Here is a 17,046-nt window from a genome sequence, read left to right as displayed (position 1 = left end):
GTGGAAACTGTTAACACTTGGTTTTCTTCTGTCATCTGAAAGGGCAACCCTGGATCTGATGGACCTCCTGGTAGAGACGGTGCTACTGGAATCAAGGTGAGAAACAGGAAACACACTGGATCAAATCCTTCATCTTGTGGGATGCTGCTATAACTGTTGAACCTGACCTGATAACAGCTCTTGAGTCAGTTTTAAAATATGCTTAATGGTTATTTGGAAATGTGGAAAGCACCATTGCTTTAGTGGCATAAATTAATCTCATTTATTGGTCCGTGATTGCCCAACAACAGCAGCACCTCTGCTCTGATTCTAGTAATAGAAATCTGCTCTTTGAAGTTTTTCTGGCCTGATGGGATGAATTCTATTGATTCAGTCAACACTTTGCAAGAGCTGTTCGAAAGCTGTCTGTAAAATGGGTAAAGTGTTGTAATAACGTTCAACAAGTGGAATCATGTTCAATCATCTGTTTTTTTTTTGTCTGCTGCCACAAAGATCTATTTGTTCATCTTTTTAGTTGCATTTGCTTTTGGATTTTAGCACATTTTCTTTTCTTGAAGCAGCTTTGTTTTCCTTTAGTGCACCGTTTCATTACATTCTAATCCGTATTTATTCGGTGTATGTGCAAAATCTATCTGGTTCTTTCTGTTACATTTCTACTTAAATAGACAGCATTGATCCTGTATTCATAACTTCGCTGTCGTGACTGTTGTGCTCTCTTTGCTGCAGGGCGATCGTGGTAACACCGGCCCTGCAGGCGCTCCTGGTGCACCAGGCGCTCCTGGCGCTTCTGGCCCAGTTGGTCAGACCGGCAAACAGGGAGACAGAGGAGAGTCTGTAAGTAGTAACCGCAACACAAGCAAACATGTCACTTTCTTAAAACAGTAGGACGACTCCAGAAAACCTGCAGTGATTCAGTAAAGTTTGCTTGACATTATGAGATATTCTTAGGCTGGATGTCTTCCTGCTGAAAATTAGCTTATTGTCTGATAGGAGGTGCAACAGAGGAAGTCTCAAGTGTTTCATCCTTGACTGACGTGGGGTCTTACAGAGAAAATTAAACTCTCAGCCTTCTTTTCTCATTTGCATAACATCTATTCCATGTATTGTAGCGAAGGTTGTCCTCTATTTAACATGATTTTTTTCCCTTTAAATGCACATTAAAATACATCAAAGACGTATTTGACCTCATGGGTTACCAAGATAGAAAGCTGTCCTCTCATCTTCAACCGCAGTAATTAACAAGATGCAGGCAGGTCTGGTAAGAAGCATATTGTTGACTAGTTTCTAAGGTACAATAAGGACAAGTGGATACACAGGTGGTATACAAGATGTAGATGCTTGAGTGAGGGCAAATGCTAACAATCTGTATAAAAATAAAGATATACAGTAATTAATAGGAACATTTCAACTTCCTTTTACCATATTATTGAAAGATACCATGACTTTGACCCCCTTTTCTTTCTTTCCTTTGTGTTTTTTAGGGTGCACAAGGACCTGCTGGACCTCCAGGACCTGCTGGAGCCAGAGGAATGCCTGTATGCATCTTTTTTTGAACATTAGCAAATTTGCATGTGCAATTTTTGAATTATTTCTGTCCTGCATAAACAAAAGTGAGAATTAGTTCAGTCATTGAAAGAGTGAAATGAAGCGTTGGGATTCACATGCTTTCCTGTGCAAATAAAAGACACATTAGTATGTTGTCCACGTGTTAACAGGGACCCCAAGGACCCCGTGGTGACAAGGGTGAGAGTGGAGAGTCTGGAGAGAGAGGACAGAAGGGACACAGAGGCTTCACTGGTCTGCAGGGTCTCCCCGGACCTCCGGTAAGCACTCGCACTGACTGTAAATGTGTCCAGATCCAGATATTTATACCAGTTCTCTGAATTGAACCGACACTGGCTTTGGATGCACTGTAGTTTTATCTTGTGATTGTCCCTCTGATATTTACTGTGCCTCCTCTGTTTTAGGGTCAAGCTGGAGACCAGGGTGCTACTGGACCTGCTGGACCTTCTGGACAACGAGTGAGTATAAGCACTGGAAAATACCTGTCTCTAGCAAAATATGACTTAGAATGCAAAGACAAATGATTAATTTCTTCACACACAGTATGTTCAGAGCTTAACATCTCCGTCTGTATATGTAGGGACCACCTGGACCTGTTGGCCCTGCTGGAAAGGACGGTACGAACGGTCTACCTGGACCCATTGGACCCCCTGGACCTCGTGGTCGCAGTGGAGACACCGGTCCAGCTGTGAGTATTCCAAGAACTGTCAGGAATTGTGTTAAACTGACTTTCCTCAGAAAACCGATAAGATGCTATGTCACTTCTTGTCAGTAAATATGTGCCTTCACATAGTTAGAATAATATTGTTGCTTTTTTCATTCTGGCTGTTACAACACCGTGTACTCTGTGCTCCGTGCTCATGGCCTGCAATGTTTCCAGGAATTTAAAACACCCTTAGAACTGGAAAAGATCCATCTTAAAAGTCCTTGAAAAAGCAAGAGCCTGACTGTGCAAGAGTAGCACAACATAACGGCATCATGAGCACCAGGTCTAAATTATGCAGTTGCTAAATATAAACTGAACACTGCAGTTTTCCCCACCTCAGATAATTACCTATAATGTGACCTGCTGACATGCATCAGTAAGTCACCTTTGTCTCCAGTGTAGCCCTTCTTTTTTTCATCTTTTCTTTCTCTCTCTGGCTGAACATAATTTTGCTGTTCTTTAGTAAGATGTAGCTGTGTTGTATGAGTCACATAAATCAAAGCATAAAAATGTTTCAGATGTGTTCAGATGCTAATTTAGCGTTTATTAGTCATTCCTACTTATAATTCTGCAATACTAAAGTGGGCATTAGAGGGATTTACCTAAAACCCTAAAGTACTCCATCAATAAATAGTTGAAAATGAATGTTATTAAATGGTAATTAACAGATCAAAAAGCAGGGACAGATGAAAATCAGTAAAGGTCAAATTGAACAGGGGTATTAAAGCAACTAAATAATGTGTTTGCAGTGACTGCATTATTGGAACTAAGAGGGATGAAGTCGTACAAAGCAAACAGATTACAGAGCAGGTCCTGCACCCATTATGAAAGGACGGGCGACTTATAGTTTTACGGATGAAGAAGAAGAATAATCCACCATTTGTAAGCAAGTAATTAAACTTCCATCTCATTTTTCTCTCAGGGTCCCCCTGGAAACCCCGGACCCCCTGGTCCTCCTGGTCCCCCCGGTCCTGGCATCGATATGTCTGCCTTCGCTGGTCTGGGTCAGACTGAGAAGTCTCCTGATCCTCTCAGGTACATGAGGGCTGACCAGGCTTCCGGAAATCTCCGTCAGCATGATGCTGAGGTCGACGCCACACTCAAGTCTCTCAACAACCAGATTGAGAACATTCGCAGCCCCGAGGGATCCAAGAAGAACCCAGCTCGCACCTGCAGAGACCTGAAGCTCTGCCATCCTGACTGGAAGAGCGGTGAGTGACACCGAGAGGAATTGGTTAAATTGGGGAGCGATGATGAAACGCACAGAAGTTGTGCTGGCAGCTCAAGTTTGTTCAAGTCAAAATTTGGATAAGTGTACTGTAGTTTGTGTAGTCTGGGTGTGTTTATACTGAGCAGATTCAGAGTCTGTTTTTGAGATATTACAATACCACAAAATAACACATTAAACAATGAAATTCCAATGATGAGCAGCTTTTTAGAAGCAAAAATGAAGGAAGCAAGATGTGAAAGAAAAGTCTCACTCTGGATGTGTTTCTTTTCGCTTTCTGTCTGCAGGAGAGTACTGGATTGATCCCAATCAGGGCTGCACAGTTGATGCAATCAAAGTCTTCTGCAACATGGAGACAGGAGAGTCCTGCGTCCACCCCAAACCTGCCAGCATCCCTCGCAAGAACTGGTGGTCAAGCAAGAGCAAAGACCGCAAACATGTCTGGTTCGGAGAAACAATGAATGGAGGATTCCACGTAAGTTGTAATACTTTTTTTTTTTTTTACTTTTATGTGCCTGTGAAATATTTCCCTCCGGTATTATTTTTAAAGGAATAATGGACGGACTCTTTATAAGAGCATTTGTCTGTCAAATCTAGGACTTATTGTATTTTACTTTTTTTTTTTTTTAATGACAGTAAAAATCTGGACCCTGCACATGATGAATGGACATAAATACATAGAAGGATGGATAGATCTTTCTGATTAAAAACTGAAAAATTCATGCAAAAAAATCCATAACACAAAAGAAAGGCTGACAGTTTGATTTGACAAACCTCATTTTCAGTACAAATGTTAATAATTTATTGCATATTTCTGTAACTGTAAGGATTCTATAAATTATTAGCAGCACTATTTCCCTTGTTTTCACCGCAGTCTTTCTCTACTATAAGCTAAAGTAGGTAAAGTGTCTTTGTTTCAAAAGGACATTACTTATTGTACAAAAGAGATATAGAAGTCTTCTTGGAGAAGAATAAACAGCAAATCTGAATTGGCAAGGACATAAAATCAGTGTAAATGCTATTTTACGTCAATCAGTTGTGGACAGGATTTGAAAAACTGTGATTCAGGTGACTCTAGTTGTCGTGCCGATAAAGGTACTTTGGCTTACAGATAAAACTGTTGCTACTAATATGATGGAAAAGTCAAAAAGAAACATATGCCACGTTTGTATTTGTCATAAAGCAATCAGCATAACAAGTACTCTGCAACAGCAGCAAAACAATTATTGGCTGTTTTCTGACTTATCCCTTCTTTACCTCCAATGCAGTTCAGCTATGGCGACGACAGCCTGGCGCCCAACACTGCCGCCATCCAGATGACTTTCCTGAGACTGCTGTCCACCGAGGCTTCTCAAAACCTCACCTACCACTGTAAGAACAGCGTGGCCTACATGGACGCCTCCACAGGCAACCTGAAGAAGGCCGTGCTGCTGCAGGGCTCCAACGACGTGGAGATCAGGGCCGAGGGCAACAGCCGCTTCACTTACACTGTGATGGAAGACGGCTGCACGGTAAGACCGGCGATCTTCTTTTTGCATGTAAAATAAAAATAGATGATAAAACACAACCAGATATTATTTAAACTGGTGCACATATAGTTCACAAATTTACCTGCTCACCTGATAGATGTTAAGCATCTTAGTCTCTGGTGTTCACTCACCGAATCACTCTCATTCTCTGCAGTTTTGGAGAAGTCATGGGTCATTTAACAGCCGCTCTGTTCTTTCCCTCTGCACAGAAACACACGGGACAGTGGGGCGAGACAGTGATCGAATACAGATCGCAGAAGACCTCTCGTCTGCCCATTGTGGACATTGCCCCCATGGATATTGGCGGAGCAGACCAGGAGTTTGGAGTCGATGTCGGGGCAGTCTGCTTCTTGTAAAAGAACGAGGGATAAAACAAAAAAGAAAGAAGAAGTGGAAATTTGGAGATTAAAAAAAGTAAATAAGTAAAATGAAAGAGGAGCACGCTTCAGATAAAGGAGGAGAGAAAAAAAGAAAAATCAAGACACTTTTTTAAAATGGGACGTTTTTTTTTTTCTAAGTAAAAAGTGCTTTTCCAAGTCGAACTCCGTAGGATATCTGCACTGAATGGCACCAGCAACTGTCATTTGTGATTCATCCAGCATCGCCTCCAGTCAGCTCGCCCTCCCCCCCCTCTCACATCTCCCCCCCAAATGGACACCCTGCATTACCCCCAAAAGCCCCCTGCTTCACCTGCCCCATATTCATGAACAAGAAGGAGGAAGTATGAGGAGAGTACAGGAGCATGCCAGGGAACAGGGGAGAGAGAGAGAACAGTGTGTCGGTGTTATTTATTTATTGTCTAGGTTTGGGTCCCAGGTGTGGTAGGACTGAGTTTGTTGCTAAGAAATAATTAAAAAAAGCCCACTTACATATATTTAAGAAAAAAAATCCTTATCCACCAACTGCCTCTCTTACTTCCTCCTATTTTCTAGTCATCCCACCACTCCTGTAGCACATCCACTAAAGAACACATATCTCTTTGAAACCAAAAATTTAGCTACAAAGAAAATGCAGGTGCTTCTGTTTCCGCCGCCACAGTGTGTATCGAAAATTACTGTGTATTATAATAAAGTCAATGGTGCTATTGTTGTAAAACAGTTTGTATTTTTTAACAACCAGATACTCATATGTAGTGACTTGTTTATATGTATATATATGTGTATGTGTGTATACATATATATATATACAGTTTCTCAGAGAGAGCATTTCGCCCTGGGACTTTGGATTTCGGGGTGATGAATGTCCCTGCTTCACACGCCCCTCCTGCTTCTTCAACCGCAGTATATAAACAAATATGAGCCCCTGATGAGTTTTTAATCAAGATACGACCAATTTGGAGCAAAATTTGTTTTCTTTTTGTTTTGTTAACATTTGTTTTTGATATTTTAAAGCTACCTCACGCTAAAAAAAATCATCTTCACACATCAAACTGAGGCCTTTTCCCCCTGAATCTGTTTACAAATCCCACATTTTAGACAAATATCAATACGATCAATATGCTTTGGTCAGAAAAGCCCATCTGCTGCCCCCATTTGCTGTGACCGCTGACCCCCATCCCTCTCTACTTCCTCCCTTCAGTCCCCTCACACTGGGCGGCCCTCTGCCTCGGCATACGCACTCACACTTACACACACATATGGTTAAAAAAAAGAGAGATTTAAGGTGTGTTTGTCTCCAGTTCTACAGCCAGCGCAGAGGGTTCGTTCATGTGAGGTTGTGTATATTTTTATTATTAATAATAGTATTATTATTAATAATAATAGCAATATTATATTATTATTATTATGATCATGACTTGTTTTGTTACGTTTTAATTAATGTAAATTGGAAAATAAAAGACAAAACCAAGTGAGAGGCTGAAGTTGCTTTTTATTTATATTCTGTTTTGTTTCCCCCCATGTTGAAATATCTGGGGCAGTGTTTGTTTCCTCAAATAAAGTCACACCTTTACATTTTGCTGTGCCCTGCTTCCACTTCATGTTTTTTGTGGTGACATCCAGATGCATTTCCGAGGGGGAGAAACAGCTCAGATTTGGAGAAAAGGCAGTGGAGAGATGGATGGATGGATGGATGGATAGATGGATGCGGGGCCATTGTGGTTTAATTATTGATGATTTTCATAAAAAAGCATTGAAGGAGGAGGTGGTGCAAGTTCAGATCATGTACCTATATATGTAAAATAGTTTTCCGATCATTTCCTTCAGTTTTATTGCATGGTAAAGTAGAACTGGGAAACACTGCCAACCATGATCAGCTCATTCTGTGAATTGATAATGTCTTCCTGTACTTCTACTGCTTCTCTTCATCTTCTTGCCTTTTTCAACCTGCAGTAGAAATAAAATGTAGAAGCATTTCTATGAACAAAGTACAGCAATGTTTCTTTTATTTTTGATATCGATTTGCTGTTGTTTTATTTTCCTGAATCACTTTTTGATGGTTCATTTATTATTTAATGTACTGGTTTCCGATCTATGACTTAACCCTTGTTTGAATCACTTTTGGTTAACAAACAGGACAGAAAACAAATCACTGGGACAGAAATACATCACCAATAAAAGAAATATCCACAGAAAAAAATACACACAAAGGATATGTTTGATTCTTGAGTTTTGGGGTCATCTTCAGAACTGTACCTTAAAAAGTCAGAGGGCGTTTTAGATGCATTTGTGGAAACTGAACTCTGGCGTATGAACATCACATGTATGATTTGTGACAAACAGCTAACATTCAGGAAATATTCTGAGCATGTAAAGTTATACCAACAATGCTTCACAAGTTGATCCACAGACAGTTTGGTTTAGAAAGTCACAGAACGAATATACCTGTATATTCTCATCCTCTTTTAGCCTGTGGTTTACCGACCAAGACCAGGTTTCACATGGACCAAAACACTATCAACATCAGTCTACTCCATAGGGTCTACTCATAGTTCTACTGTCTCTAGCTCTAATTCACAGCATGTGAACAACACAGACTTGAACCAGTCTTTCTCTGTAGTTTACAAAGCACGCACACCACGTTTAGCACATAACAGAACACAGAAAGTCGACCTATTCTAGGCTCTGCTTCAGCTTTTGCCACTTTGCAACCAAATTCTTGGATAAAAGGGGGCACAGTCATATTTTTTTTTAGATATCATGAACACGTAAAAGTTCTTACACTTTAATCCATCACATATTAAAGATACACGAGTAAGACGAAGCCATGCTATCAGCTCTGTGAGGCTTTACAGCACTTTAGCACAACGGTGCTCAGAGCTGAACATGCCAACATGCTGATGTTAAGCAGGATAATGTTTACCATGACCAGCTTAGTTTAGTATGATCACATGCTAATATTTGCTATTTAGCATGGCAAAGGTATGTCAGGTATCTGGACCAAAACTAGTACTAAACAAATGAATTATTTGACTTGATGAAGGTGCTCGGGAAATTGTACTGTAAGACTAAAAATATTAAAAATAAACCTCTTGACCTAGTGGGTCCCAGTTATTGGTTTGTGACTCATTAAAAAAAGGCAATGGAGGAGCCATCTGAGCCCCTGTAATTAACTGCCTTATTGTCAATTTCTGCAAAACAGAAGTCATTTTCCTCATGTTGGTTTGCTTAATTATTTAAACATCAGTTCACCTAATAATACCCAATAATACACAGGGAGAAAAAAAGTAAAATCTTTAAAAAATTAACATAATTTTGTGTATGTTTAGCTTTAGTGTCCTGCTAATAATCCTCCAACCTGTGGTCCATCTGTCCTAAACACACATTATAATGACAATGACAAGAAGACTGAAGGAGGTATTTTACAGTTTTGAATATGACAATGAGGAATGAAAATACATTTATACATTTAATCACACCTTAAACCCCTGCCCTCAGGGAATGCTCCACAGGGAATGCAAGTAAATGTGACTACAATAAACTCGAGTAGAATTGAAAAATACACTGCTGTTGATCCCGTCAGATTTTGTTTAATATATATGTAGAAGCTGAGCTAGATGTTCAGTACACCTGCAGTGTACACACCAGCAGTGGCATTAATTTTCACATTACAGAAAATTAAACGTTCTGAGAAAATTAGTCCATTTATTATCAAAGCATTTTTTTAACAGTGTCGGGACAAAAAAAAAAAGTCAATAATTATGGTGCAGCCTCTGTGGGAGGACCAAACAAACAGGACTCGAGAGATTGGGGGAAAAAAAGCTTCTCTCAGGATAAAAGGTAATATCGTATTTCTAAATTTGGTTATCCCTGTACCAATCAGTGACGGCTGCACTTATGCTAAATGGTTCGGATGTTTCAGAGCTGGTTGCTGCAGCTTGGAGACAAAATAGGTAACCCTCAGCTCTAATGGCTTCCTGAGAGTAAATTTAGATCAACAGCTCTCAAGTGGCACCGAAACAACCGGCGTGGTGATCGAGTATCGGGAAAGGCTTAAATAGCATCTGTGCAAAATCAATGTCTGGCTATCAAAGTGAAAAACTACCGCAACAATGCACAAAAATACACCACGTGCACACATACACGCACAAATGAAACAAGCAATTAGAAGAGGACACACATTAGAGTTTGCACACTCTCCTATTTGACCTGATAAACACACTCCAGCTGATTAGCACCTTTCAAGTGTTCATTAAGGGTCAGTTGGTCAAAGACTCCTAATTAGAGCTTAATGAAAGATAAAAGAGCACAGCATGAGGCATGATGGGAGAAGAAAAGAAGAGAAGGACAACAAGGGAGATGAAAGGTTATTACGTTCAAAGAGTGTCTGTCTTTTCTGATGCTCCTATTTAATCTTTTCTTCTGCAACACTTTGTTTTTTAACTTTTCAGTTTCTTCTCGTTTCCCTCAGTGCAGATGGTAGGATGAGTAAGCAAGTACTTCTTATTTTTCATTAAACTGAGAAAAAATGTGATAAGAGAAGAAATATTAAGAAAAATACGGGGGGCTCAGTAACAAATATAAAGAAATATTGTAATCACACAGCTGCGAAAGGTTCCTTATCTCAGTGTCTATGTCTTCTGCAGTTGGTTTATGGTAACTCCAAGCAGTGTCTCGAAGTCATAAAAATGGCATTTGATTATTCCATTTAGATTACAGCTTGAGCAGGTGTTCAGAAACCGGTGCTTAGAGTGTCCGTCTCAGCCGGGGTCTTGCGTGGGCTCGGTAAACTCTTCAGGTACTCCAGATGCCTGCGGGCCTCGGCTTGGTTCTGCCTCACATAGTACACCACGTACACGATGACCATGAAGAACCACACGAACATGGTCACCAGCATGGCTACATCTGTGGTCTTCCTCTGCAGGCTGCAGAAGTTCACCCCAGAATCCAACAGTTTGACCAGCGGCTGGCCTGCGTGCTCGCCCTGTGACCCCGGGTCCTCCCACCTGCTGCCCTCGCCCACCCCGCGCACAGAGCTCTCACAGATGATCCCGTTCACCGTCTCGGGCTCCAGGTTGAGAGTCTCCATCAGCTCCTGGAGGGCACAATCACAGTGCCAGGGGTTGTGGTAGAGGCGAGTCTTTGCCCGAGTGGAGCCGAACTCCTCCCTGTTGGCCTGCCTCAGCTGGTTGTGCGACAGGTCCAGCAGGCGCAGCTCGGGGCCCAGGTGCCGCAGGGCTCCCGAGGCGAGCGAGTCGATGCGGTTGTGGGACAGGTACAGGTCCCGCAGGTGGACCAGATCGCTGAAGGCACTCTCGGGGATGTTCCGGATGTAGTTGCGTTCCAGGTGGAGGGAGACAGTTTCTGGCGGGATCCCCTCTGGGATCTCCCGCAGCCCCGCGTCCGAGCACAGCACCGTGGCCGTGTCCCAGGCACAGTGGCAGCTGTCTGGGCACTGCAGGGATGCCTGACCCCACAGAGCCGAGAACAAAAGCGACACCCACAGCCATGAATGCAGATCCAGTCCTTTAGCTCTCCCTCCACCGACGCTGGTACATCTCTCCTCACACCATCCTGTGCACATCGCCTCACCATAGCCCCCTGACACACACCAGGTCCCAATCAGATGCACACGGTCGCAGCAGGAGAATCTGACATATTAAAAGGAAAAGGGTCAGTCTGGACAAGATGACTCTCTCTGTACTAAACCTTCAAACACATGCAATCAAAATGAACGCTCACAGGGGAGATTATCATGTTTTAGAGGAGGAGGGGGGGAAAAAAGGACAGTGGGTACAGAGCTAGACAATGAAATGAGCTTAACGCAGTTTATCCAATAAAAACGCTCCTCTATGCAGAGACACTGTGACACAAATGTACCAAAACATGTGAGAGGACAATTTCTGCACATTGCACGGTAGCTACTTCAGATTCGGTGATGCGGCTTGTTAATAATTTTGAAATGAAAATAGACTTTCAGTAGAGGCATCAGCATATTTTATTGCAGCAGTTCCCTCATGAATCACAGTCTAAGCAGTAGTAATGATACTTTAAGTGATCTAATAAGGTTGAAAAGCCCCTGCATTAAAAGGACATAAATCATTAGACAAGATTATCTGAACTCCTCCCTGCCGCTTTCCTGTTGTGTTCCTCCTGCGGCCCAAATTCAAGAGCAGAAGAAAGCATCATATTACACTCATCAATACATGTTCATCTAATTTATCCCTCTATTTATTTTCCCATGATGCCTCAGCCCCTTAATCTTATACCGAGGGTGAAGCAGGGAGGGCCGTGCATTGTAGGGATGTAGGTTAGAAAAGGGTGGGATCGATAGCCCAAGCATTGCCTGCAACACTATTAACAGCAAGAACATCAATCTTGCCTGAGTCTCACAGTGTCAATAAGTGACAGAGCTGGAAAAAATAACCCAGCAGTAGTCTGGGTGTGAGCTTCTGCTCACTCCTCCTCCAGTTAGGAGGCAAAAGTTTAAAAAAAAAAAAAAAAAAGCAATGGGCTAGACTCTGCATCACTTGAGTGCAAATCACCGGTGAATACATTACATGTGTAATGTGTGTTAAGCTATTCTAGAGTCACGGAGTCTCTTCTGCTTGTCTTGACTTATTTTTCTTCTATATAAGTCTGTAGCTACATGGTGTCACTGATGCTTGTTCAGAAAATCCAATCAGGTGTTTTCAGAACATTGTTGTTTTGCTCAGACAAGTGTGGCAGTAAAATGTTCCTTATCCGAGGCAGAAATCACAAAACGCTGCTTGAATTTGATTAATAGACTATCCTGTTAAATGTCAAGCTCTTTTGGTTTTCTGCCCGTTTTCAGAGTTGACATGTGTGTCCATTCTCCTGCACGGACAACATGCAGAGAACGCGTCAACCCCAGACCAAGATTGGCCTAGATTTGCTTGATTTGCCTAAAGGTGACTGAGTGACAACCCTCTGATGTCCATCGGGTGGTTCTCGAAACTGAAGATTTAGCTCACCATTCATTCACTGCCCGTTATTACAGCCCGATCTCACGAGGATTCGTGAAACTGTCACGTAAGTTTTAGTTTCGGTTTCGTGCGCACCAACACGATTTCGTCATGTTTTTCGTGCCGCTCACCACGAAATGCGCACCAATGTATTTTAAACGGCGGACTTTTCGTGCCACCCAGAACGTATTTCAAACGAATGTGTGTATTATATTTTTAATGTAAAACCATGGCGAATCCAACGCTATATTTTGCATGACATCGTCCCTAACCATAACCCTAACCATAACCATAACCCGGTGGTACACTTACCTTTTTTTTTTTTTTTTTTTTTTTTTTTTTTTTTCCCCAATTTGCATAGGAATTTCAAGAATGTCCGGCGGCCGGCGGCCGCAAACGCGATCACACAAGCAGTATACGCCGATGGACAGCTTAGATCGTCATGAATCCGCTGGTATAAACCACTTTCAGCTGTGATTACCACAGCGGGTTTCGTTGTGAGCAACACGAAAAACATTTCGTGGTGAGCGGCACGAAAAACATGACGAAATCGTGTTGGTGCGCACGAAAAAGAAACAAAAAATTTACGTAACAGTTTCACGAATCCCCGTGAGACCGTGTTGGTTATTAACATAGTGAAGGTAGATGCATGCAAATCCCTAATTAAGCAAAAATAATCATCTGCTGCATGAATGAGAATGGGACTGAGAGAGGTTGAAAGAGAGATGGAGAGAGACTCCCAAAGCAAATACAGCTGGCACTGTGGTTACAGCTGGTGATTATTATAGTTTTTCATTATTCCTCCCTTTATTTTACACACAGTAAGGCAAATTAGAAAATAAAAGAGACACTCCTTGCTCTGTGAGTTCATCTCATGTATCATACCCTGGATTTTATGAGATTAATGTCCACTGAGGTCATATTATTTCCGGAGAAATTTAATTTAGACTTTAAATGACATTAACCTGGTTGGAACAGGTCAGCAGGACTATGTAAAGGTAAACAGATAACAGCGGGGTTTTTTTTTTTTGTTTGGTTTTTTTGCTTGTTGTAAGCAAGCGAATGCCGTTTTTCTGCATCCTTTTGCAACTTCTGAATAATAAAACTGAAGTTAGTAAAACATTTAAGGGGAGCTTCTTCTCTGCTCGCCCGGTTAGATTAAAGTTTATCCAAATGAAAGGAAGAAATCAACGACTTTAGCGGACTACAGCAACGATACGATCGCTATTAGATAGATTTTAAGTACTGAACGTACGGATTAATAATAACTAAAATAACTTACCTGTTAAATGGTTTCTTGAGAAGTTTAGGTCCACACGGCGAATGAGGATGTCTTTTTTTTTCCTTTCTGTCTTTCTTTCTTAGACTGAGTTTGTAGTTTTACTTTGGATGTTTCCCCGAAGGAAGACTGATCATCATCTCCTGCTTCAGTGTCGATAAATTTTTGAGAATCAGTGGCGGCTCCGTGGTTCGTCGCCTGCAGACAGCTCCATCACTGACTGTCTCCACCAGAGGAGGGTAGTTATAGCGATGAAGATGTGGGGCAAACTCTCTCTCTATCTCCCTCCCTCCCTCTCTCTCTTAGTGTGTGCTAGAGACAAAACACAAACACAGGAGGAAGTGGGTCCCATCATCACTTCTTCTCGCCCTCACTATAGATGGCATCAATCCCGGATTTCTCAGAACACACTGCTTACCTCCATGAACTAATTACCTCTGGGTGTAATTTAATTCTTACAATCACGTCTTCCAGCAAAATTGGATTGAATCCCAGCCAGGAACACAGGTACACAAAGATATTTCAGAGGACAGAAAAAGCAAAATACACAGGCAGGTGAGAAATTATCAGAAAATCCTGCAGGAATGCATGGAAACATGAGCACAGAGGAGCACTGCATGGTGGCAACAAGCAATTTACATCTAATTAAGCTCTGTGGCATGAGCAGGCCTGGTCACTGCTGATTTTTATATTGGGAAGAGTTAAATAAGTAAATTACTTTTGAGGAACATTCATTGTTTGGGCACAGATGGCAGGAGCTTCAGTATTAAAGACTGCACAACAGGTTAGTGGTTTGAAAGGATGAGTGACCTAACGGACATCTGCATTTAGATATATTATATTGTCGTTGACACTCCACATTGTCTGACATTAATGATCTTTGCATTACTCCAATATGCATGGAAAAATAGACCAGGTCAGGGATCTTGCCTTCACCCTAAGTCAGCTGGGATAGATTCCAGCCCCCTACGACCCTACAGAGGATTCAGCGGTGCATGGATAATGGATGAACAGAAAAATTGCACAGCAACTCCTCCTCATGTGACTAAGTATGTCAGTGGTGGTCGTGATCAGGCCATCAGCAAGAACAGTTTTTTAGAGAGCACTAGTCTTGCTGCAATATGTCTTGCCATAGCCAAAGATGATTTTAACAAGAAAAAGACCATCTTCATGAATACACACATCAGCATGCTGACAAAATGCTACATCTGGTCAATCTTGCTATATGGATGTGAAATGTGGACAATAGCAAGCAATATGTAGAAGAGACTCCAGGCAGTGGAAGTGTGGTTCCTACGAAGAATGCTAAAGATATCGTGGGTAGAAAGAGTAACCAACGAAGAGGTGCTTACAAGAGCAAATGCGAAAAGAACAATGCTGGCAACCATCAGATCGAGAAAAATGTAATTCCTAGGACATGTGATGAGGAGGAATAGCATAGAGAATCTTGCAATAACAGACAAAATAGAAGGGAAGAACGCAAGAGGGTGCCAGAGAATGACATACATTGACAACATCAATGACTGGACAAATACATTGAAGTCTAACACTGCACTACATGCAATGTATGACAGAGAAAAGTGTAAAGGCATGGTTATCAACGTGATTACACAAGACACTGAAGAAGAAGAAGAAGAAGAAGTCTGGCTGCAATGCATAAACCTCTCATTATAAAGACTAAAGCACATTTTCAGGAGTGCAAAACCCATCTGCACTGGTCTACAGAGATGTGGAAGAAAGTAAGTCATCGTTTATAATATTCTCAGCAAGTGGTGAGTACACGTGTGGCATACACGAAAATAGTACAGCACTGAATGCTTGATCTCTATATCGAGGGGCATCGGCAGCTCAGTTATTCTGTGGGGGCATTTTGCTAGTATGGTTTCAGTCCACTTATCATCATGGAGTAAAGGGTCACTAGAAATCAATGCAATCAGGTGATCACCTTTATCCCATGATGGAAGCGGTCTCTTCGAGAATCCCAATACCCTCATCTGCAGGACACAAAGGTCACTGAATGGTTTGAAAATTATGTGAATCATATACTGTGACCTTCACAGGCAGAATCTTTATCAGTTGAACACCTATGGAAGATACCAAACCAACATGTTGGACAGTGCTTTCCACCACAGTCATCCAAACAGGAAGTGAGGGAATATATTTGGAAGAATGGTGTTTTATTCCTCCAGCAGACCTGTAGATATTTGGAAAATCAATGCTAAGGCACAATGAGGGTCTTCTGACACCCCTGGTGACCCACTTTGATGGTTTTTCGTTTAGTCCGTCATCTGCCAGTGTGCAATAACAGTTTTAATACAGTACATGAAATGCAAAATGTATCACCTGGGGACTTAGAATAGGTGTCATACTGTTAAGAAAAATATTATTTGCAGCTGTCACCCTTAGATAAGCAGGAGTGCAGACTGATAGAACTGAAAGAGAACAACATTAAAGGGAAGACGCGCCTCCTCTAATCACCTGTGTTTGGTCCACGCTTAACATTGGAGGTCAAGCAGAACGAGACTTAATTTGTCACAGTGTAAGTCCACAGTACATCAAGTTGAAAATGAAGATTGACTTGGACAGGCATAGAAACAAATGACTGAATTTGCAACACAGCTGAGAGAGGACGTAAGGCAACCTTGAGACTCGCACACATACACGTATTAAATTTCCATGTAGATAACAACAAGAGCATGTGGACACAATCTGACAGTCACACGAAAACAGCGCACACAGTGTATGTATTGTATGAAATATCATTCATAGGGGTTTGCACTTAGTGCGACTGCCCTGCTCCCACTTTGATTTTCTACCATAAGCAGCAAGAATATCTGCCCATCTAGCAGAGCCCTCAGGGGGGAAAGGATGGGTCTGACAGGCATGATGGCACCTCATATCCCTCCTCTGCCTCCCCGGCTTGCCCTGCTCCCATCGGCCCACTAAAACCTGTGACATTTCCACTCCTGACAGACACAATACAGAATGCTGCAAGTATAATGCTTTTTTGTCCCACTTTACAGCAGAATTTTTGTGAATGTTTTGCCCTTGACGGATGATTGCCTCCATGTTTGCCAGACACAGGGATGCAGACAAGCTGAGTTTTGTGGATTTTCAGACAGAAAACAAGGGACAAAGGCGAGCATAATGAGAAAGCATGTGATGGCAAAGAGAAAAATCCACCACTCAAAAAGAAAAAAAGTATTGCACATTGTCTGTTTTTCCGGTCCTTGAACAGAGAGTGAAAAGCGTGATGATGAGTGCGAAGTTCAATTTTGCAGGAAGAAAAAAAAAACAAAAAATGACTGCACCAAGGAGGGAGGTGGTTAGACGTTGTGTCTATCTGGGATGTTGCCGTTCTAAAAGATGTACATGCCA

General features: G+C 41.8%; 2 protein-coding genes across 3 annotated transcripts in view; one reads left to right on the top strand and one right to left on the bottom strand.

Annotated features, from left to right (window-relative positions):
• The window catches only part of col2a1b (collagen, type II, alpha 1b), a 52,096-nt gene extending 44,493 nt beyond the window's left edge, over nt 1-7,603 (top strand). The window contains exons 45-54 of the mRNA XM_022208117.2: nt 43-96; nt 727-834; nt 1,482-1,535; nt 1,716-1,823; nt 1,968-2,021; nt 2,144-2,251; nt 3,192-3,480; nt 3,785-3,972; nt 4,766-5,008; nt 5,236-7,603. Of these exons, the coding sequence (XP_022063809.1) occupies nt 43-96; nt 727-834; nt 1,482-1,535; nt 1,716-1,823; nt 1,968-2,021; nt 2,144-2,251; nt 3,192-3,480; nt 3,785-3,972; nt 4,766-5,008; nt 5,236-5,382 (1,353 nt within the window). The 3' untranslated portion in view covers nt 5,383-7,603. The remainder of the gene's footprint in view (nt 1-42; nt 97-726; nt 835-1,481; nt 1,536-1,715; nt 1,824-1,967; nt 2,022-2,143; nt 2,252-3,191; nt 3,481-3,784; nt 3,973-4,765; nt 5,009-5,235) is intronic.
• On the bottom strand, nt 6,878-14,860 carry LOC110960902 (leucine-rich repeat-containing protein 3-like). 2 transcript variants are annotated; one of them, XR_002596338.2, is made up of 3 exons: nt 13,672-14,860; nt 9,778-11,054; nt 6,878-7,350 (listed from the first exon to the last, which is right to left on the bottom strand). XR_002596338.2 is itself a non-coding variant. In XM_022208349.2 (2 exons), exon 2 carries the CDS (start codon nt 10,985-10,987, stop codon nt 10,136-10,138), a length of 852 nt encoding a protein of 283 aa, XP_022064041.1. In that variant the 5' UTR covers nt 10,988-11,054; nt 13,672-14,860; the 3' UTR covers nt 6,878-10,135. The 2 variants fall into 2 exon arrangements, 1 of the variants encoding a protein (XP_022064041.1); XM_022208349.2 differs by having other exon boundaries at nt 6,878-11,054.
• Nucleotides 14,861-17,046: the final 2,186 nt, after the last annotated feature.

Source organism: Acanthochromis polyacanthus, chromosome 5 (assembly GCF_021347895.1).
Source record: "Acanthochromis polyacanthus isolate Apoly-LR-REF ecotype Palm Island chromosome 5, KAUST_Apoly_ChrSc, whole genome shotgun sequence".
Taxonomy (NCBI): domain Eukaryota; kingdom Metazoa; phylum Chordata; class Actinopteri; family Pomacentridae; genus Acanthochromis; species Acanthochromis polyacanthus.
The sequence above is the reverse complement of the archived record's forward strand: the minus strand, read 5'-3'. Positions and strand labels throughout refer to the sequence as shown.

What these genes read in the sequence shown, in the direction of transcription:
- LOC110960902 (XM_022208349.2), bottom strand. Translation starts at nt 10,987, where the DNA reads ATGTGCACAGGATGGTGTGAGGAGAGATGTACCAGCGTCGGTGGAGGG.